We start from the raw sequence: 23,354 nt of genomic DNA, 5'->3' as shown, positions 1-23,354 counted from the left end.
TGGATGACTGATTGCATAACTAGTTCCATCTGAGATCTTTAGTCTCAGGTTGACAAAAACACCAGAGGGTTTGAGTTCCTGGAGATTTGTAGACTGGGAAGTGTAAATTAAGTGGTTGGTCCACTTCCAAGGTGCTTTATGGATCTGCCTCAACCCTTGCCAAGCTGGGATGTGTCAACTGGTGATGAAACTGAGTTCAGTCCAATCCCCCAGGGACCTAATCACGATAGTGATAATATGATGGCACTGGCATCTCAGAACCATAAGAGATTTTAAGCCTTGGGAAACTCATGGCAGTAGAGAGCCCGCACCAAAGCTGGCTCATACCCATCAGAGATCCCTCAGGATGCCAAAGATACTAGAAGTTTGGAGTTTTTAGAGAATCAAAGATCAGTTATCTTCTTTTCTTAATGCCTTCTCCAGTGCCTTATAATTCCCCCAAAGAGCTTGCAAGCATGTCTGTGAATCACAGTTCTTGGATGGCCCCCAGTTTGTCAATGCTTTGTAAGGGTCCAGACTTCCTGTAGTGGCATGAGCCTGGGGGTAATATGTACCCTCAACACATAATTGTATAAAGTTCCTTTAGGCTCATGCCTGTTTTGGTACTTACAAGAGTCAACAGAACAGGAAACAAAAAAGAAAAAGAAAAAAGGGGAGAGGAGAAAACTTCCTCCCCAAAGAGAAAGAACTAAAGATTATTAGGGAATTAATCAAATCTCTTCCTATGGACCTGCAGTCTATAGGTATTCTGGAAGACTCCCATCATCATCATCATCATCATCATCATCATCATCATCATTTATCTAGTACTTACTATGTGCCATACCCTGTGCTACACACTTTATAGATATTATCTTATTTGATCCTCACAACAATCCTGGGAGGTAGGTGCTATTATTAGCCCCATTTTACAGATAAGAAAAGTGAGGCAAATGAAAGTTAAGAGACTTGCCCAAAGTCATAGATAGTATATGAGGTTAAATTAGAACTCACGCCTTCCTGATGCCAGGACAAGTCCTGGAGACAGGTCTCTCCACTGTGCCACCCAGCAGGTTTGTAACTTACATCTGTAAGTGCAGAGCTTCAGGTAATGGGACCCGAGGCTATATTGATTCATAGGTTGTTGTGGATCAACTAGGGATGAATCCATTGGCTCAGCTCCACCTTTTGGGTTGGGACTATGAAAAAAAAGGTGGAGAGTGTCCCTGACTTTAGGTCCAATACTCTAAACACACCTGCCTCTTTATTAAGCAACTACTGTGCTTAACAACTATATGTATTAAGTTATTAAGTAACTACTATGTAACAAATAAATTGTTTGTTAAACTGAAAAAAATAGTAAAAAGAGGCATAGTTGCAGAATTCTTTCTTTTTGGTGTAGACCCGGAGAGAGCTGAAGTACAAACTGAAGAATACCAGTAGTATTGAATGGATCTGCTGATACTTTGTACAATGTTCTGGTTCTGCTCACTCCACTCAGCATCAGTTTATGTAAGTCTTTCCAGGTTTTTCTGAAAGCTGCTGTTCATCATTTCTTATAGAACAGTAGTTTCGCTATACTTTCATGTAATCTAATTAAATTGATCAACTATGAAAAAAAGTTATTGGTTGACTTCTTCTTAGACACATGTAACCTCAGCTAAAACAATTCCAGTTTCCCTGCTCCTAAGTATTTTAAAACAATAGCAGTAATAATCCTCAATAAATCAGTATTCCTCTCGGGCCAATGATATTTCTACCCTTGGAGGAAGAAACAACTCTATGAGAAAGCCTAGCACTCTCCCTGGAAAGGATTCCTTCTGTGAAGGAGGGTAGAAAGTTTGGAAAACTCAGCTGAGCTCAATGAACAGGCCTAGTGTAAAGAATTACCAAAAGCATGAAGGAAGGAAGAAGGGGACGGAGGGGAGTGGAGCAAAGGAGGAAATGGAAGGAAAGCAAACAAGTTTCACTTAGAAGCTTCTTAACATGTTAAGCCCCTAAGAGGTTAAAAGTGGGGCAGAGGTTCTTACGGGAGGGATTGATATCTATTGCTACTCATCTGTTCACAAGTAGAGTCTAAACGCCTTTCTGGACTATGATTACTGTGTTGTACCCTTCCTTTCCTCCCATCTCCAGTTTAGGTTGGGAAGGATTACAAAAAGAATAGAGTTTTTCTTTCACTGGACTTGATATCAGTTCTTAAAGACTGTGTCAAAGTCAGAGCAAAGAGCTGGTGTCTGACGCCATAAGTCTTTGGGGGGTTACCATGTTACCATAATACAGTCATTAGCTTGGTAACACACATATTCTTCTCTCTTAGAGAGCAGGAGAGGCAGCGACTGACAAATGGACCTGAAGATTTTAGGGCTAGGAAAATGTGTTTCTTCCAAATCTTCTGCAGAGTCCAACAGAAGGTGCTCATGGGCTTTGGGGCTTTGTTTCCCACCAACAATCAGTAGAACTTGGGGGCTCCCAGCCAGGAGGGGTGTGTATGTGTCTATGTGGGTCCAAAATCCTCTCCTGGGATTCCGGGGGAGTTGCAGATGGCTCAGGGGTAAAAAGCTAACACTCCGTATCCTGAAACACAGGCTTTCCTCTAGCTCTGGGGTCAGGTCAAGGGAGTGGGGTTAGGGGGACCCTCTAAAACTCAGCTGTGCTTCTCACAAATCTCAGAACCCTCTAATCCATGGAAGCCTACAAGGCTGCAGCTGCGCACGGGCACAGGATCTGGGAGGCAACTTCCTGTTGTGTCCACGATCCCAGCCCCCATTGCCGGCTCCCAGTAACCAGCGCAAGCTGCAGAGCCTGCCTGCTTTCCCCAGGGCAAGAGGGAATCACTCCCTCCTCTATCCCTGTCTTCCCTCCCCCACTACCCTCACATAGGTGAGTCCTAGGGGGCTGGTGGGGAAGGTCACCTGAGACCTGGGACAGGTGAGGGCTGGACTAGATAGGATGCCAGACTGTGGCAACCTGAGTGAGGTCAAGATCAGGAGCTGGGAGGGGCCAACACCTGGGTTTGGAAGAGGAGGACTGGAGGAGAGAAAGGATGAATTGGATGCCTCAGCTTTGAGAAGCTCTAAAGTGAAGCAGGCACTATACCTGGGTTCTTGAAGGTGGGTAGTCATAGAATGTTAGGTCTGGAGGGGGATCCCTGCAGGATGTCTAGTACAATCTCATTTTACAGGTTAGGAAACTGAAATCCAGAGAGGCCAAGTCACTTGCCTATGGTCACACACTTAATAAGCAGAAAAGGCAGGATCTAAACCCAGAGTCCTTGACCCTAAATCCTCTGACATTGCCACTGATCTCCCCATTGCTACTAGTGAGAGGACAGGGTGTTAAACCTGGATCAATGGGGTTGTAGTTCTTTCTTTTTTCATTTTTTTTTTTGGAAGGACAAGGAGGAAAGAATATGTCCAAACATATTCAGCTTAAATCTACAAACGCTTCAGTGCATACTATGATTAATGTCCAAGTGCTGGTGTACTCTGATGATCTTAATTTTCCATTTTTCTTCCTTTGGACCTCCCTCTGTCACAGGAAATATTTTGGGCTCTTATTTCAACTTCAGTCTTCTGTAATTAAACTCCACCTACTCAGACTAGTCTGGGATTTGTATCTCTTAATTTAGTGATGGAACAGGAAAATATTCTATAATATTCTTATTATCATCAGTAATGATGCATGTTTCCATAATGTTTTATAATTTATGAAGCCCTTTCCTCTTAATATCCTTGGGTAATATAGGTATCATTGTCCCTTTTTTATAGTTAAGGTTAGTCAGATGAAGAGAAACTTAATTATTTTTAAATTTTTTTTTGCTTTTTGGAGGGCAATTGGGGTTAAGTGACCTACCCAAGGTCACACAGCTAGGTTTTGTGTGTGTGTGTGTGTGTGTGTGTGTGTTAAGTGTCTGAGGCTGGATTTGAACTCAGGTCCTCCTGACTCCAGGGCCGGTGCTCTATTCACTGTGCCACCTAGCTGCCCCGAGGAGCTTAATTATTTACCCACAATCACAGAGCTATTAAGTGTCCCAGAGGAGACTTGAACCTTTAGCTCTAAGTAGGGTGCTCTGGCTACTATCCCACATTGTTTCTTGAAGGGAAGATACATTCAAAAGACTGAGTGTGGTTGGCTCAGGAAGAAGTTAGAAATATCCCTTTCTGAACTAGGAATGTGTTTGAGTATCTAAAAGGGACTCCTTTTGCTTGCAGTAAACTAGGGAATTAGACAAATAAGCATGTTCCTGCTGATCCCTTCTGCTTCCTGTTTCTCTCCAAGGATCCTGGTCAGAAGCTGGAACGTCTGGGACTACAAGACAGAAAAGAGACACAATAGTCAACTGGAATAAAGCTACCATCAGACTTAGAAGATGGCTGCAAAGCCTGGAGAATTCCTGGTTCCCTGGGTCAAGGAGAGAATCCAGCAGGTAAGAAATAATGATAGGGCCAAGGCAAATGGACTGGAACTTCCAGTTCAGGTTTCTTGGACTGATAGAAGCATTAGAACTACTAAAATTATAAACTGTTAGAGCTAGAAGGGACCTTCAAAGGCATCTGATCCAATTCCCTCATATTATAGAGGAGGAAGCTGGAGGCTAGGGATATGCTGCAAGACTTGCTGCAAGACCACAAAGGTAGTATGTAGCAGAGGCCTTTGACCATAATCTAATATTATTTTTACTGTCCTACAATGACGGATATTTTGGGGGGTAGGGGAGAGCTATAGATAGTGACAGGGTGAGGAAAAGATTTTGTTAAATCAACAATCAGTTCCGACAAAAGCTTTTGCTTTTGGTCAATGAGTTCCCAGTCAGAGAGAGGAAACCTAGAAAAACAGCAGACAGGTATATTTGGTTCCCTTAAAGTAGGATGCTTTCTCTCTTCCATGTAGTGCCAAGAGAATCTGATGAAAGCAGCATTCTTCTCTCCCACCTTTTTCTCTCCATCTCCATACGCCAACTTAGAGTATGACCCTTCTAAGAAGAGGGACCATGTCGGTGTTTTCTTTCTGTATCCCAGGCCTGTATTATGATCTTCATGTTGTGGCAAATTGACACATGATTAAAAATAAGTGAGAGTCATTAGGAAGAAAGAAATTATGGATATGAACCTTAATATCCAATGGACCCTATGGTTCTTTGCTAACATCCCATTCTGATGCTTCCATCACAGCTCATAGTTGATCCTATGCCATGTCCTTGAAGGCTATATTATTTTTCTGAGTGTAAGAAATTTTCTATAAAATTAGAAAAAAATTTGAGTAAGGACATGGTGATGATCTGTGTATATTTCTTATCCAAGAATCAGCTCAGCTAATTTCCAAGTCTCATCTCTAAAAGACTGACCACTGGGGTAATGATTTTTTTTGTCTCCATTCATACATTTGCCATTGTTGTTCATTTGTTTTTTGTCACATCTGACTCTTTATGACCCCATTTGGGGTTTTCTTGGCAAAGATATTTGAGTGGTTTTCCATTTTCTTCTCCAGCTCATTTTACAGATGAGGAAACTGAGGCAAACTGCGTTGTGTGACTTGCCCAAGGTTACTACACAGCTAGGAAGTATCTAAGACCAGGTTTAAACAACCCAACCCATTCTAATGAGATTGAAAAAACAGATTGGGGCAAGTGCTTTAAAATGTAGAGGAATTTCTCATTTATCTGAGAAGCCATGGGAAGTCACTAGAGTTGGTTGAGTATGGGAGTCAAATGGTCACATTTATGCTTAAGGAAAATTACTTTGGCGTCAGTGTGTAAGATGTATTAAGGTGATGAGAAATTCATTAGGAGGCTGTTACAATAAGCCTGATGTGAGCTAATATGAGCTTCTTTGGTAATATCTTTCCCACTGCCTGGTCTTGTGGGGACTGGTTTTTTTCTAGGTTCCAGGCACTGTGCAAAGACAAGAAGTACTTTTGGGGAAGATGTTACCCTTGGGAGCAGCACAAAAGTTATCAGGCTTCAAGTCGGAGCCAAAAGAATGCCAGGCTGAATTGTCATGCCAGCTGGAAGGGGGGCAGAGCCCATTACTGAGACAAGAGATACTGAATTGCCAGCTTAAGGAGCAACCCCAGTTCATGCCAGACAGAGGTAAAACACAGAACCAAAGGGAAAGGAATTGGGGATAGATTATGGATAGAGAAAAGAGAGGTGAATGGGGTGGGCTGGGGAGAAATGAGCTGGGATACTTAGAGCTGTGACTCCGTACCTGCTTCATATAGGAAGTCCTTATGTTGAGTCAGATACCTGATGATTATTTTTAAAACTTAGATAAACAATAGACAATTCTCTTATGTTTAGAATGAGAATTGGTAGATCCCACTCCTACTTATGGCAAATAAGAAAGTAGTGAAACAGGGCTGGTCTCCCTAAAGACTCCTCTCTTCTCCTTCAGCTCTTCCCATTCCACAGATTCCTATTTTTCCCGGAGAGGGGAGCACCAGAGATCAGGAAATGGCAGCTGCACTTCTTACTGCTTGGTCCCAGGTGAGTATATTTGTCATCTCTCTGTCTTTGTCTTCCTCCCTATATTCTTCTTCCTTCATCTTCTCCAATTACAGAGGCCAGTGGCCCACTCTGACTCCTGATGCACATATGGACATGTTGGCACAGTCACCTCCTGAACTCCTTCTGTAGGGTCCCTGGGTCCATACTCACGTAATTGCTCTAACTAGGTCAGAAGCCAAAGGACCTGAAGAGAGAGCTCTTGATGTCAGCTTCTGTTCAGCCCTAGGTTCAGTGAAGCTCTGGAGCCAGAGAGGTCTTTGTCTGCAACAAGATCCCCTGAAAAGAAATGAGAATTAAAAGGCTTTTTTCACAATTCCCTATCAGTATGAGAACCTGAAACTGGACATTCTACCACTAGTGTTAGGATCTTGAGAGGAGTGTGAGTATCATGAACCTCCATCTTTTAGTGACAGATTGAAAGAAAGTAGTACAGTCCTTCCTTTCCTTTTCTCCCCTATATGCCTCCTTTGCCCTTGACAAGTCCAGTCATTGATATTGTCATTTCCAATCTAAGACACAATACCAAGTCTTGGGGCTTGCATAGTAGTAATGAATTCTAAGTTGGAACATTCTCCCAGGACGAAAGGTCTTCAGATGTCATCTTGAGGTAGGAATCTACCCTACTGAGTCCAGGTTCAGTCATATATATGGCTTAACATGGAACCCTGGCTTAGTTGAACCCAAGTTAGGGAAGTGTTGAGGTTCAAGGAGATGTGAATGTGGGAACCCAAAGTAGAGTGGGTAAATGGAGGTAACAAAGGTCAGATACAACCAGAGCAGTTGCTATGCCTTGTGCACGATGGTCTTTGGACCATAGGAGGAGGAGGAAGGGAGTTCAGTATTAGCCTACCTTGGCACTTCCAATTTGAGCTCTCCAGGCACTTCTAACCGATATGGGAGAAGGTTGGGGTTTTGTATCCTCCGTTAGAGCAGCATAATAGCCTGCCCACACAGGAGCTGGGAACTTGTACCTTCAAGATTCAAACAATGCACTAATGTGACACCCATACTGAGACAGCATAATGAGCAGGGAAACCCAGGGGAGCCCAACTATTGGAGCAGTCTTGAGATAGGCTAGAATTAGGATTTATAGGGATGGACGGAGTCTTGATCAGGAAAAGCTGATATTTTCAACTCTGATATCACGGTTAGGACCAATTTATCAAGGTGCTGTGCGGGTATGGAAGTTGTAAATGTGGAAAACTCCAGGCATAAAAAAAGTATGCATTTATTAGCTATGTGACCTTGGGCAAGTCACTTAAACCCAATTGACCTGCCTTCCCCCCTCCAAAAAGCAAAAAAAGAAAAAGTATGGGGCACCTAGTTTGAAGAGGCCTTTAGAAGATCTAAAGGCCTGAAAAAACAAAGGGTTTTGGGTTTTTTAAACAACCACACCAGGAAAGCTTATTTGTACTTGACTTGCCCTTACTGGAGATGAAACATAGTTGGTTGCTACTTTCTTTTTGATATATAATTGGTAACTACTTTCTATATCAACACCTTGAAACTGTTTTAAAATCATCCCTTAGCCTCCTCCTCCTTAGGTTAACCTAGTCATCATTTGTCCTCCAGCTCTGCTTTCTGGATCTTTCAAATCACTTTTTTTTTTCTTCATCTTTAAAAAAAAATTATTTATTTTTAGTTTTCAACACTCATTTCCACAAGATTTTGAGTTCCAAATTTTCTCCCTGTTTCTCTCCTCCCCCCCTCCAAATGGCATGCATTCTGATTACCCCTTCCCTCAGTCTGCCCTCCCTTTTATCTCACCTCCCCTCTCATCCCCTTCCCCCTTATTTTCTTATAGGGCAAGATAGATTTCTATACCTCATTGCCTGTATATCTTATCCAATCACTTTTGCTGTAGAATTAGAAGCTGCATGTCTTGTGGATCCCTGACTTTTGCTTGTGGAGACTGAAAGCTGTATTGTCATATTTTTCCAGATACCAGTGACTTTTGAGGATGTGGCCATATACCTTTCAAGGGAGGAATGGAGGCAGCTGGACCCTGCTCAGAGGGACCTCTACAGAGATATTATGCAGGAGAAAAGTGACCTGGCCTTAGGTGAGGAATTAATTGCTTGTGGTTTCTGTGCTGAGAGCCCTGTGTCTCTGAAGATTGGGGAGTTTAAACTCTGATCCATATAACTCATGACTTTGCCACTCCATCCCTCTCCTCCAAGTGACATTACTTCTACTGAAACATATTTTATACCCTGAGTCTGAAATCATATACTGATGCCCGTTTGGGAGGTCTGTATTCCTTGGGTTTTTCCTTCATGCTTATTCTGTCCCTGAATTCTTCTTACAAATGTCAAAGAAAGAACCAGAAGCCTAGTATCTTCCAAGGCAGTCACTTTGAGACAGTTATAATTTCTAGGATGTTTTTCCTTACATCAAAGCTACATCTGCCCCTTTATACCTTCCACCTTTAACTCCTAGTTCTGCCTTTTAATAATTACAGGTCACGTTTTCTTAGCACTTGACAATTTGTGAAATTTTTTCCTCACAACAACCCTGTGAAGTGGGGAATACAAATTACATCCCTGTTTTACAGGTGACAGGCCAAAAGAGATTGAGTAAATTGTTCAGAGTCATATAGCCTGACAAGTAGCAGAGACAAGACTTGAACCCAGGCCTTCTGGCTTTAGTCTTAGCACTCTTTCAACTTATCATGCTTGAAGGAACTAGACACCTAGTCAGAATGCAAGGATTGGTGGCCCAAAATGGTGAAAAACACAAAATAAACTCCAAGGAATCCCTGACCAGTCTATCCTAAGAGGACTTCTATTTATGAGATTTAAATCAATATATCTTTGCTACCTTCTGCTTCTGTACCTTGAATTCTCCCCCTCTTTTTATCTAGCCAATTTGATTCCATCAGACATATGTTCATTAAGTACCTTCTATATACAATGTATTGTTCTGGGACCTGGGAAGTCAGGAGAAAATGACCATTTTTAGAGAGCTTATAACATATAGGGTCATCATCCTGTGATGAAAAAAAAATTTTTTTTTGAGGGGGAACAGTTGGGACTAAGTGACTTGCCCAAGATCATATGGCTAGTTTTTGTGTTTAATGTCTGAGGCCGTATTTAAACTCAGGTTCTCCTGACTCCAGGGCTGGTGCTCTATTCACTGCACCACCTAGCTGCCCCCTCCAAATTTTTTTTATAGCTGTTGTATATAAACCCCAGAGTTTATGTACAGATAGCTATGACAACATTTAGAACATAATTAAGTGAATACGAGACTATATTGACAACTTCATGGAGTGATCACTTCTAGTTGGGAGAATCAGTGAGGGTGTAATGAAAGAGTCAGCATCTGATCAGGGCCTGTATAAGTAGGCAGAGATTCAATTCATTGTATGATTTTGAAGTGCCAGCTGGCTACACAACATTGTGTTAAGTGATGAAGGAGATGCATAGTTTAGGTAAATGGTTGGTTCCTACCCTTACTGCAGTGTTGTGGACCTATATTCTGGCCTGGAAAATGACACATAAATAATCGTAATACAAAATACTATCTGCTAAGTGCGAACAGAGGAACAGCTGGTTGGTGGTTGTCCTTTGTGCTCAAAGGACGTCATTGGGATGTTGGGATCAAGTACGGTGTGCTGTCTGTGGCTGATCAGACCAACAGGAGCTTGGACGGCTCTATCACGGTTGGGTACATGTAGTCTATGTGAACATTTGGAGTGGAAATGTCTCTAAATTTGTGCATCTCACATTTCTCTTGAGCTACTGCAATTCTGCTTTACTCATAGAACACAGTGCCTTCTTTGATGTGGGTATGCCATGCTAGTCCTGTGCCAGTGTGCTCCATGTCTCACAATAGATTCCACAGTTCTTCAGAGAGACCTTGAGAGTGTCCTTATATCACTTCTTCTGACTTCCATGTAAGCACTTGCCTTGTGTGAGTTTTCTGTAAAAATTAGAGGAATAACTAAAGTGTTGTTGTTAGTCTGAGGGAACAAAGGTCCTTTCCAAAGGGATGATCAGGGAAAGTATTTCTGGAGGATCTGACATTTGAGTTAGACTTTAGATGGGGAGGAATTTAGCTGGAAAAGTTACAAGGAACAGTTCAGACAGAAGAGGATTATAGGCAGAGGGAATAGTATAATTAACCCATCTGGACTTTCTCTCACCATCCGACTCCCCCCACGTGCCTGCAGAAATATCTTTTGGTCAACTGCCTCATATGCAGGAGTAAGTGTATCTGTGTGTTTTGACTCTAACCCACATGAGCAAGAGGACCTTCAGGGTAGATGTTGATGTTGAATGTTCCCAGTAGTTGTTTGGGGGTTAGAGAGAGAGCCTCTGTCCTATGAGTGCTAGGACGCCAACCTGGGGCACACGCCACTGTTGGCATGTTTTTTTATTTGTTCAAACCAAAGAAGACAATGTACTTTGAGGAGTAATTATTAAGAGCCTACTGTCTACAGTCTCAATTCTCAGGCTCAGAAAGGTAGCTGTCAGCAAATAGGGATGGTGGTTTTGAAATGATTTCCAGTGACAGTAATTTTGAATTCCCAGTTTCCTTGGCTCTTCATATATCCTGACATCCTCCAGGCAGAATATGTGGCCCATTGGTTCTGAGTACCACATTTTTGGAAAGTACACTGACAAATTGGAGTGTGTCCAGAAGACAACTGGGATGATAAGGGGACTTGATACCATATAACCAGAAAATTAGTTGAAGGAGCTTGGGGAACCTGAAGAAGAAAATGAGAAGATATGATAGCTGTTTTCAAAAATATGAAGGGTAAACACATGAAAGAGGGGTTAGTCCAGAAGACATTACTAGGAGTAAAAGCTACTGTGAGGTTGATTTCTGCTCAGTATGAGAAAAACAGCCTATTAAAGCTGTGCACAAGTCAGATGGGCTGCCTAAGGTAGGGCAAAATCCCCATCATTGGAGGCTTTCAGGTAGAGATCCATTGAGGGCATTAAAGGTGGACTGGATTAGGGATTTCTAAAGTCCTGCCTAATTGTAGCTACAATTCCTAAAATGGTCCATGAGCTCTAAAATGTTCCCTTTGCTGTGGTGATGTTTGGTGTTGGGTATATTCAACATCAATTTACAATGATGACCAAGCTATTGTCTCTTTCTGTGGTTTCCCTTCAGCAGAGCTTCCCTGGCCTATCACTTAGAGGGGAAGGGGGAGTAACCCAACAGTTGCCACCAAGGAGTAAAGGATAGGACAAGAGAACCGAGTTCAGGTCTCAACTCTGTCACTTGTTGTTTGTATAGCCACAGGCAAGTCATTCTCACAGTTTGAACTAGTTAACTTCTTTTTTTTCCTTTTTTGAGGCAATCAGGGTTAAGTGACTTGCCCAGGGTCACACAACTAGTAAGTGGCAAGGGTCTGAGGTCAGATAATTTTATAAGCCTAGAATCAGTAGCTAGGCTGTAGGTAGAGTTCTGGATCTGGAATCAGGAATACCTGAGTTGAAATCCAGCTTCAGCTGGACCTTCTTAGCTATATGACCCTGGACAAGTTATTTAACTTCTGTCTGCCTCAGTTATCTCTGTTGCAAAATGGGGATAATAATAGCGCTTACCTCCAAGAGTTGTTGGGAGGATCACATGAGATTATATTTTTAAAGTGCTTAGCACAGTGTCTCCTACCTAGTAGGTGCTGAGTAAACGCTTATCCACGGGTGGGGAACCTGCAGCCTCGGGGCCATAAGTGGCCCTCTAGGTCCTCAAGTGCTTTGGCTGTGAAGTTTGGATTCCGTCAAAGGGCCACTCTTGAGGACCTAGAGGGCCACATGTGGCTTCTGGGCTGCAGGTTCCCCACCCATGCTTTATTCTTTAAGTCAACATAGCTCCTCCTATTCATTATAAAGAGAGATGAAGGATAATGGATCCAATACTCCCAAATTTCATTTGTTTTGTGCAGGTCTTTTTTCATTTTCATTTCCTACCCCATTCCCTGAGGGTTTAGCTGTGTTGGAGCCCTTCTGTTCTGCAGAGTTCGGTTCTTAATTCTCTGGAGTATCTCTTATATTTTTCTCTTTCCTCTGTATGACTCCAGACAGCTCACTTTTCCTGTCTGGGCTTCTGTTTCTTTATCAAATGGATACCTTTCAAAGTTCTTTTCTCCCTTTCAGATTCTTCCTTACCTTCTTGGAACAGAACCATCTGCCCTTTAGAACTTAGTATATTCTCCCAGTTTACTTTCTAAAATCTTTATCTGATTATCTCTTTATTCAGAAGCTTTAAAGATTGGAAGAGTGGGGCTTATTCCTTCATTGGGAGCTGCTGGCGATGCAAAGATGTTTGGGACTGGATTGGGAAGAACCCATGGGAATGTCCTACAAGCCATGGAGCAAGAAGACAGCAGGAAGAACTCTGGGGAAAGTGAGCAGCTTAGCCTCCTGGAGAAGAACCAGAAGAAACTAGTCCTACCTGAAAAAGACCTTCAAAAAAACCTGGACATTCTTGTTCTGAAGAAACCCTGCATCCCTGAGAAACACTGCCAAGACCACGGTGCAGAAGGCCCAGCCCCAGGAGAGGATAAACTGAGACCAGAAGCAGAGCTCCTGGCCCCCCAGCTTACCCTTCCCACCAAAAAATCTTACACATGTGAGGAGTGCGGCAAGGGTTTCAGCTGGCACTCTCACCTGGTGACCCACCAGCGTATACACACAGGGGAGAAGCCCTACACATGTACAGACTGTGGCAAGTGCTTCAGCCGAAGCTCCCACCTCATTCAGCACCAGATCATCCATACCGGGGAGAAGCCTTACACCTGCCCTGTCTGCTGGAAAAGCTTCAGTCATCACTCCACATTGATACAACACCAGCGCATCCACACTGGGGAGAAGCCTTATGTGTGTGACTGGTGTGCCAAGCGCTTCACCCGGCGTTCCGACTTGGTGACCCACCAGGGGACCCACACAGGTGCCAAGCCTCATCGATGCCCAGAATGCAGCAAATGCTTCACCCAGAGTTCAGCCCTGGTCACCCATCAGCGGACCCACACAGGTGTCAAGCCCTACCCCTGTCCTGAGTGCGGCAAGCACTTCAGCCAGCGCTCCAACCTCACTGCCCACCAGCGTACCCACACAGGGGAGAAGCCCTACTCTTGTAGTGACTGTGGCAAGAGCTTCAGCCACAGCTCCCACCTCACTGCCCACCAGCGAACTCATCGTGGTGTCCGGCCCTACACCTGTCCCCTGTGTGGCAAAAGCTTCAGCCGCCGCTCTAACCTTCTTCGACATCAGAAGATTCACACTGGCCCCAAGGCCCTGGCTGTGCTGATGCTGGGGGCAGCAGGGACTCTCACCAGCCCTCACCCTGCTCCTCCTTAAAAAGCCAGGGGAGGAATAGTGTAAGGATAGGGAATCCAGGGCAAGTGCTGATGAGCCTAGCCGCAAGATAGGCTTAATCAAAGACCAGAGGCAGTGAGAGAGGGGTGAGGGAGGCTAAAAAGAGGACAGGGATATGGAGTCAGAAAAGGAGAGGGGTGGATTATTATAGGGATAAGGGTGGGAGTGGACAGAAGTGGGGTTGGGAGCAGGCCTGTAAGAGGAGCTAGGGACTACAGAGAGCAGGCACTTTTTCTAATTAAAGGCCTTTGAAACCAGTTTATAACTCCGACCAGTATGGCCCCAACCCACTGTTGATCCTGGAAGGTAAAAGGACTCACTTTGGGACTGAGCTTGTACTGGGCTAACCTGAAATCATGTCCTCTGCAACCATCCTTTCTCAAAGCCACAGGCACTTTCTTCTCCTCTGTTCAGACCTGGACTCTCCTTTTTAGCCAAAGGCACATCTCAGTAAGACCTAGTCATGTCATCATGCCTCTATCATTAAACCAGACAAGACAGTCCTGCAAAGATAGAGAAGCATAGTCTTTGGGATGAGAGATACCAAATACTGTAGCTATTCCCCTAAAATACATTTATCAGGAAGAAATCTTTCCCCTTCCCCCCCTAAATCCTCCCACCCTATCACCTACATGGGTGTTTCCTTCCTTTCCCAAACAGCATGAGCATCAACATTTCTGGATCTCTGGAAGCACCATTCTCTGTGCCTCAGTGGTCATCCATCCCATTCCCCCAAAAGACTACAGTAAAACCCAGAGACAAGGAGATAATAGCTCACATTTCTATATGACTTTAAGGTTTACATGTTACTTTTCTTACAGCTAGGTAATACAGGCACTATTATCCTTGATTTATAAATGAAGAAAATTCAGGACTTATTTAACCCCAGTCAAATAGTCAGTATTGCATTCAGGACTTCAGGGGAAATCTTCTGACTACCCCCTCTGTACTGTCCACTGCACTAGAATGCCTCATGCAGAGATCTCACATACGGTAGCTATCCTTTCTCTAACTTCCTTGCTGTTGCTCCCTGCCCCTCCCCCCCCAACCGTGTGTCTGCCCTCTGGTGTCCAGACATAGAATTGCACTGTACCTTGGACAGCAGCATCTACTTCACAGGATCTAAGACCAGAAAAGCTAGTCATCCTCAGGATATAGGATTTCTTCTACTTCCCCTTTTGCTTCCCATTTCCATTTGGCTTTCCCTACTTTGGGAGAACCCCTCCCTCTCAAACGTGGAAAAAACCCAACCTTTTTAGTTGGAGTGATAATATAGTGTAGGGGAAAGAGCATGGAACTTGGTACTCAAATCATGCTTTGACTCCTGTCTCCTTTACTAGCAGCAGGACCTTGGGTAAGATACTTCATACTTTTAACTTGTATTTCTACATATAAAATGGAGATAATAACATCTACACTACCTAGCATGTAGATATGCTATTAGGAAAGTAATAGGTACATGTATGTGTATATATCTATGCACATGTATGTGTCACATATACAGATATACATATGTGTGCATAGATATGTATACCTTTGTCTATGTATTATCTCATCAGTATAGGGTACTCATAGAGGAAACTTCCTTTACTAAAGCAGATAGACAACTATTCTGTAATTTACAGTCTTAGGGAATTGTCAAAAGCACTGAGAGGTTAAGTACTTACTCAGGGACACATAGCCACTCACCATTTCAGAGGTAAAAATTAAACTTAAACCCTTTCCTCCTTTATAGTCTTAAGTGAAATTGAGTTACACTGAGTTATTTGGCAACTCAGATTCCTGACCATTTTTATTTTATAAGATCTTAATCAGATCACCATGCAAAATGACTTGAATACATGTTAGAATTTGCCAGGGAGAGAGAGAAAAGATGAGCCACAAAAATGGAAGAGGAAATTTTAAAATAATAGCAATAATAGAAATAGCTAACATTCATATAGTGCCTACTATGTGCTGGACACTGTGCTAATAACTTAGGGGCCATTGGAAAAGAGTGGGTCCAGGCTGGGCAGTTCCCACTTTTCTGTGCTGGTGTTGCTATGCTAACTGTAACTATGCCCTGCAGATAGATTTAGATGACCTGAATTACGCCCCTTGAGGTCTTGGTTCAAAGCGTGCAGTGCTGATAGTTCTGAGGGGGGTCAAAGCATTGCCAGCTATGCAGCCTTGGGTAAGACACTTCTTATCTCTGGACTTCAGCTCACTTTTCTGAAAAAGATGATGAATGTGGACTGTGATCTCTGAGGTCCTTTTCAGCCCTAACATTGTATGTGTATACAACATTTATGTCTTTTGGCATTCATTTCTTGGTATTTCTCTCCTCCTGCAAAGTCAACAAGCATTTATTAAGCTCCTATGAGCCAGGCACTGTGTTAAGCACTGGAAATGAAAAGAAAGTAAAAAAATAAAGTTCCTGCTCTCAAGTCATTCATGGTATAATGGGGGAGACAACATGCAAACAACTATGTACAAACAAGATACACACAAAATAAATTGGAAATAGTCAATAGAGGGAAGGCACTAGCATTGAGGGGGATGAGAAAGGTTTCCTGTAGAAGGTAGGACTTTACCTGGGAGAAGAGGACTCAGGACAGATAGGCTATCCTTTGTTGCAAAGAAAAAAGTTAAGTAAATCCAAACAGCAATGCAGTAGTGCCCGATTCCAAAATTTGTCTCTGTAGTGCCCCTGCCTATCTGTTGAAAAAGGAAGGTGTCCTAACATCCTGTATTCAAGGTCCCTTACAAAGCTGACATTTTAAGTTTTAATATCGCTTTCTCTGTGATCTCTTCCATCTCCAACTTCACATATAGCTCTATATATCTATTAGAGTGGTGGCAGCCTTAAGGGAGGTAATCCTGCTCCAAAACTCCATGAATAGGAGATTGCCCCACTGGTCATGTACATAGCTGCCTAAAAGATGTCATTGCCATCTAGTGTGCATTTTAAGAGTGAATCCCTGAATCTCAGAATGGAGCAAGTAAAGATATGTCTTACCAATTAATGCAGGATATCTTGTCATCTGGAACACCAATAAGGGAAGGGGAATCATCTTTCTTGAAAAAAGTAGGACTACAGGTTTGTAGCAGCAAGCACCCCAGCATCCCCAGGGTGGCTGCCAACACAGGTTCTTAGATCTGCTTTGTTAAAGGAAAGCAACTCAAAATGGGTTAACAAGCTTACTTTAATCAGTCAAATATGTATCATTTACCTAATTCAGGGGAAAAAGGTCAGCACCCCAAACCTTAGAGTATACAGACAGAAGTTACAAGACAGAGAAACAGATCAAGTAGACAGGTTTCCAAACTGTCCAACCATTACATCCATACCAAATCACAGTTACCATCAACATCTGGGTTTTTCAAAGCCCGGGGGCTCTCACAACAAAGGCTTCCCAGAGTCTCATCTGATCAAATCACCGAACACTTCTCAAAGTGAGCCCCAAAGCAAAGCCTCACATCAGGGATTATATAGCCTTCTCCTGGGTCAGAGAATGTAACCACCCTCTTGACCCACTGCCCAATCACACAGCATCAAGGTGTGGGCATTCCTGAAAACGAAGCCTCCTGCCACAGGCTCCATGTGACCACATTCAGCCTATTAGGAGGCAGAGTATATTTTCAAATCAAGGAAGGTTCTCAGAGTCTCTTAAGCCAATCAAAGGGCCTAGGGGCAGGGAAGATCTTCAAATTTGCATTTCCATTACAAGGTTTTGATAGGGTGTTAGCATTATTGGGCAGGGCAAAAATCATTCTCACCCTATCTTCTTTACCTCGTGAGACAGTTCCTCCACTCCACCTGCTCTTCTTCTCATACCCCCCAACTGTTTTTTTTTTTTATACCAGATACATCCTTTCTATTCTCTTCTTATCTCTGAGGCAGCTAGGTGTTGGAATGGATAGAATCAAGATGACCCAAGTTCAAATCTGATCTCATATACTTAATAGTTGTCTGATTTTGGGTAAGTCATTTAACTTCTGTCTGCCTCAGTTTCCTTGGGGATAATGATAGTACCTATCTCATAAGGTTATAATGAGGATCAAATGAGATAATATGTATAAAATGAGAGAGTGGAGGCCCTCGGCTAAGTGGCTAAGTGAATAGAGCACTGGCTCTGGAGTCAGGAGGACCTGAATTCAAATCTGACCTTAGACATTTGACACACTTACTAGCCATGTGACCTTGGGCAAATCACTTAACCCCAATTGCCCTGCCTTCCCCCTCTGTAGCAGCAAGCACCCCAAGCGTCCTCAGGGTTTGCAGCTACCACAGGTTCTTGGATCTGCTTTGTTAAAGGAAAGCAACTCAAAATGGGTTAACAAGCTTACTTTAATCAGTCAGACATATATCATTTACCTTGTTCAGGAGAAAAGGTCAGCACCCTGAACCTCAAAGTATACAGGCATAATTATCAAGACAGAAACATCAAGTAGACAGATTTCCAAACTGTCCAACCATTACATCCATACCCAGTCAACATCTGGGTTTCCACATTCTGGGTTTTTCAAAGCCGGAGGACTCTCAACAACGGCTTCCCAGAATTCAGATCAAATCACAGAACACTTCTCAAAGTGAATCCCAAAACAAAGCTACACATCAGGGCTTATATAGCCTTCTCCTGGCTCAGAGAATGTAACAACCTTTTGGACCCACTGGCCAATCAAAAAGTATCATTTACACTCTCATTACACCCTCCAAAAAAAACAAAAAAAAAAAAAATGAGAGCTGAACTAGAAGGCCTTTGAAGTCAATGCCAGTACTGGATCTATATGGTCCTATGAATAAGGCAGGCTTTCTTATCCAATCATGCTGGGCTCTCTTTCTGCAAGGTAATTATAAAGCTCAAAGGAAAAACAAAATGTGTATAAAGCATTTTGCAAACTTCAACATGCTGTGTGTGTGTGTGTGTTGTCCTTTGTTCTCTAAGAGATCATGACATTAGGAAGACGATGCCATGCCATGCAAATAAATTGGTTTTAAGTGAGGGAGGGCTGTGCAAAGTCAACAGCCTTACTTTCTCCTCTGAAACCATCTGGGTCCAGGACCAGATATAGATCAGGACAACTGGAGATGGCCCAGAAACAAGCTATATAAGTTCTAACTATAATAAGAATCATTATAATACTCACTCTGGTAAGCTCCCCACTGAATCTCTTTTCTCCCTTGGGACTTGCAATAATAAGAAATAGAGAAATATCTAAATGTTTCAACTTTCTCCTTTCAACTCCTCCTCTTCCTCAGATTCAGTCTTTCTAGCCTCCAGCCTAGTTGTCCAAGGTAGCATGATGTAGTCAGATTTCAAACTTAGCTGCCTTTAGAAGACCTAGTATAGTCTAAAGGATAAAGCACTTGGACTTGGAGTCAGGTGATAGAACACAGAATCTAGAGCTGTAAGGAATCTTAGAAACCATTTCATCCAACAACTTCATTTTACAGATGAAGAAATTGAGGCCCAGAGGGGTTAAACAATTTCCTCTTACTATTTTACCACAGATGGTAAGAAGCAGTCAAGATTGAAACCAAGTGTTTTGCCTCCAAAGCCAGTTTTACTAAATCATGTAGCTTCTCCAGCACTGTTTCTACCCAGCCATTATAGCTTTGGGCAGACCTGAGGGGTACAGAAGGTACAGTTCAGATTTGTGGGACTGGGAAAAGATGGTTGGGATACCTAGGTGGATAGAATTATCTGTGTGACCCTGGGTGAGTCAGTTCCTCTTCTTCCTTCAGTTTCCTCACCTGTAAAGTAGGGATAAAAATAGCATCTACTTGTCAGGCTTGTTGTGAATATCAAATGAAATAATAATTGTTAAGTTCTTAGCACAATGCTTGGCACATAGTAAGCACTATATGCATGTTAGTTATTATTAATTCCAGAAAATTTGTAGAGCTTAAGAAGGAAGTGGAATTTCCATAATTCATCTGCCTATAACCCCAAGCCTTTAATAATAACTCACACTTCTATAGCACCTTTTTTTTAAAGCAATTGGGATTAAGTAACTTGCTCAAGGTTACACAGCCAGTTATTTCTGGGTGTGGTGCTAAGTATCTGAGCCCGGATTCGATCCCAGGTCATCCCAACACTGGGGCCGGTGCTCTTACTCGCTGTGCTACCTGGCTGCCCCTCTACAGCACCTTTTATGGAACTATGGTCATCCACCCTTTCCTGCTTCCTGCAGGTGGACAAGATTGTGATGATATGAGACTGAGACCAACTTGGGCCAGCAGTGAACAAGCAGAGAAACCAGGTTTCTGCTCTGAGACATAGCTCACTTACAAGGTGACCAGAGAGGTAGTGGGATGTAATGGGAAGGAGTGCTGAGCTTGAAGTCAGAAGACCTGGGCTCAAATCTGAAGTCCATTTATTAGCTATGTAATTGTGGACAAGTAATTTTCCTTCTCTACATCTCAGGTTTTATTATATTGTCTCTGTTCATCCATGAACAATTAATATTTCTCCAATTATTTACATCTGACTTTATTTGTATAAAAATGTTTTGTAGTTATGTTTATGTAGTTCCTGGGTTTGTCTTGGCAGGTTTACTCCTAGGCATTTTATACAGTCTACAATTATTTTAAATGGGGTATCCATTACTATTTCTTCTTGTATGGTTTTGTTGATGATACATAGAAATGCTAATAATTTATGTGGGTTTATTTTATATCTTGCTACTTTGCTAAAAGTATTGTTTCAACTTATGTTTTAGTTGAATTTCTAGGGTTCTCCCAAATATATTATCATATCATCCACAAAGAGAGATAGTCATATTACCTCATTCCCCATTCTGATTCCTTCAATTTCTCTTTCTTACTAGCAGTGTGACCTTGGGCAAGTCGCTTAACCCCAATTGCCCTGCCTTCCCCCCTCCAAAAAGCAAAAAAAAATTCTTTTTATTATTGCTATTACTACCATTTCTAATACAACATTGAATACTATTGGTGATAATGGGCATACTTATTTCCCTCCTGATCTTATTGGAAACTTCTAATTGTTAAATTTTCAGTGTGAGCATTTACACCTGTGCAAACTCTACAAACCAGGGATTGGTTTATTGTTTTGTTGATTATCTAGTTTTAAGAAAGTGGTGGAGAAAATAATAATGCAAATTAAATTTAAAAGTGTGTCGTGGGCACGTATTTTTTCCTGGAGAGCCGATTGCCTGGTTGTTAAACATTTACCAGCACACAGCTGGGCTGACTGCTGTCTAGTCTCCAGTGGGAGGGATTCTGGATCCCTGAGGCGTCCAGGGTCTGAGAAGGTGGTGACAGGAGACTGGGCTCCGAGGGACTCGTGTGGGGTTCTAGGTCTGTATCAGAGCTAGGCAGTGCTCTCTGTGGTTTCAAGGGGGACGGGTCGCGTGTCTTAGTGGATAGGGTGTTGCTCAGAATGGGGAGGGGTCCATGTAAGCCGAGGTAAAAGCAGAACTGTGAGGTGCTCTGAGGAGATCCCTGGTGGCCTTCAGTAGGTATGGGACTCAGAGCTGGGTAACAGGGCTGCTGGGATCTCTGTCAACAGGTAGGCAGCGGTCGGAGCAGTTGCTAGGAGATACCTGTTACATCACAGGCTGAAGGGTTTGGCTACCAGTGACTTGAAAAGTGATCCTGGGCACTTGCAGCTAGATATATCAGGAAAAGCTGACCCTTGAACCAAGTTAGCCTTTCCACTACGTTAGTGTGTGAGAGGACTGTTTTGTGTACTTCTGGGTCCGTCTGGGGCACACTTGCAGGAGAAGGTCGACTATGTGTAGTGTGGTGACTCTTTCTGACTCCACGCTTATTCACCCTGTGCCTTTCCCAGGGTGTGTGTGTGTGTGTGTGTGTGTGTGTGTGTGTGTGTGTGTGTGTGTGTGTGTGTGTGTGTGTGATACCAAAGAGGAAGGAAGGGATGATTGTCAAGGGCAATTGAGTTAGGTGAGAGAGCTCAGTTAAAGGTCTTGTCAAAACTATTCTCAGCCAATCGTAGGGAGGAGAGGTCTGCACTGTCCTATAAGCGACCTGATCCTATTTCTCAGGTCTGGAGTAGACCAATCATGGAGATCGCTTTCCTACGGCTGATCTAGCCTAGCCAACCAACCCTACCCCGGCTGCAATAGATCTTATTTTCACTTGTTACCATGACAACTGCATGGTTGGGGCTAGAGACCTAGTAAGAGGGAGGTCTCAAGATACATTGATCAGTAATATGGGTTTAATATAATGGCATGTAACTCACAGGGTCACATGTGAAGCGCTTTGCAAGCCCTAGAGAGCTATATGAATGCTGGTTATTATTCTTGGGAAACTGCTAATGGGAAAAGGATGTACGTTGTGAGGTTTTGTGAAACCCTGACTCGCCTTTCCCATCCCTGTCTGTCCCTTCTCTTCTACCCGCTACAACTTGCTGCTGTGAACGTCAGCGTCTTTCGTAATGGGGGGGGGGGGGGGGGGGGGGGGGGGGGGGAGAGGCAGTGTCTTCAGCTGGACCACTCTTTCCCAGATCGATTGCTGTAGGAATTCCTTTGTGCTTGGCTCAGAAACAGGAGGATTGGACCTGGTGCCTGCCCTCGGAGAGCTCGATCTGGGAAAGCAGAGAAAGACCAGGCCGGGGACCTGTCCTCGGGCAGATGTACGAAAACAAAGAAGAGAGATGAATGTTCACACTAAGTGCTATGGGAGTTCAGATGAAGGACAAATTATTTCTAGCCGGCAGAATCAGAAAAGATTATTGGGAGGAGATAGTATTTGACCTAGTTCTTAGAAAGTGGAGTAGACTTTTGTTAAGTGGACATGGGAGGGGGAAAAGCGTACTTGCGATGGGAAGTATGGGGTTTCCCTCTGGAATTGCTAGGAAATGTTGGTAAGAATCCTATTGTTTGTTCTTGAGAGGACTTAACAGGTTTCCTGGCTCCAGAAAAGAGTTTTTCCTCAACCTACTGATCTCCACTTCCTAGCTCCTTACTCTTTGTTGTCAACTTTATATCTCAGGAGCTCTGATTCTTAGAATCTTCTTTATTTATAATAAATAATATTCTAACATAATAATTAAGAAAATAAAATTTAGAGAGTATTTTTTTTTATCTTCTCTCTTCCTATAATTTCCTCCTGGATTTGCCCTGCCAGGCCAAACAAATCTGACTCCTATTTCTTGGAACTTGATGTATCTGAAGCTCTGTGTTGATTCTGGAAGCCTTGCCATTTTTTGTCTTTAAGAAGTAAAAAAGTCAACTGCGACAACCCAAATGCAAAACGATGTTTGAGAAGAAACTTTTTTTTTGAAGTAGCTACAAAAGAGCACCCATATGAGTCCTTTGGTATATAAAGGTTTATATGAATTCTGTGGCCTACAGACATATATATGACAACCACATGTCCTGGATTTTCAAGAACAGGTCTGATATAAAGAAAAAACATTTAAAAAAATTAAATGTTTAAAAATGAAAATATGCCTTCTCTCTTTCTCCCCTTGTTGAGAATGCAATGAAAACAAAACCCCTTATAGCATGAGGGGAAAAAAAAAACAACCAAAACCAATATCCATCTTACAAACATGCAT

The 23,354-nt window shown here is 42.8% G+C and overlaps 1 protein-coding gene and 1 long non-coding RNA gene across 7 annotated transcripts in view; one reads left to right on the top strand and one right to left on the bottom strand.

Annotated features, from left to right (window-relative positions):
- The window catches only part of ZNF205 (zinc finger protein 205), a 57,031-nt gene extending 40,800 nt beyond the window's left edge, over positions 1-16,231 (top strand). For 2 of the 6 annotated variants that reach the window (XM_069107010.1, XM_069107020.1), the window contains 6 exons: positions 1,382-1,491; positions 4,261-4,408; positions 5,863-6,070; positions 6,375-6,466; positions 8,429-8,549; positions 12,707-16,231. In XM_069107010.1, coding sequence (XP_068963111.1) covers positions 4,352-4,408; positions 5,863-6,070; positions 6,375-6,466; positions 8,429-8,549; positions 12,707-13,806 — 1,578 coding nt within the window. In that variant the 5' untranslated portion in view covers positions 1,382-1,491; positions 4,261-4,351 and the 3' untranslated portion in view covers positions 13,807-16,231. The other 4 variants (XM_069107028.1, XM_069107035.1, XM_069107003.1 and 1 more) reach the window with 4 other exon arrangements.
- LOC138176303 (uncharacterized) overlaps positions 1-23,354 on the bottom strand; it is a 55,815-nt gene that overhangs the window by 18,697 nt on the left and 13,764 nt on the right. The window lies entirely within an intron of this gene.

Source organism: Petaurus breviceps, unplaced genomic scaffold (genome assembly GCF_028583685.1).
Source record: "Petaurus breviceps papuanus isolate PSGF00001 unplaced genomic scaffold, PetGlider_PUasm1.0 138, whole genome shotgun sequence".
Lineage (NCBI taxonomy): Eukaryota > Metazoa > Chordata > Mammalia > Diprotodontia > Petauridae > Petaurus > Petaurus breviceps.
The sequence above is the reverse complement of the archived record's forward strand: the minus strand, read 5'-3'. Positions and strand labels throughout refer to the sequence as shown.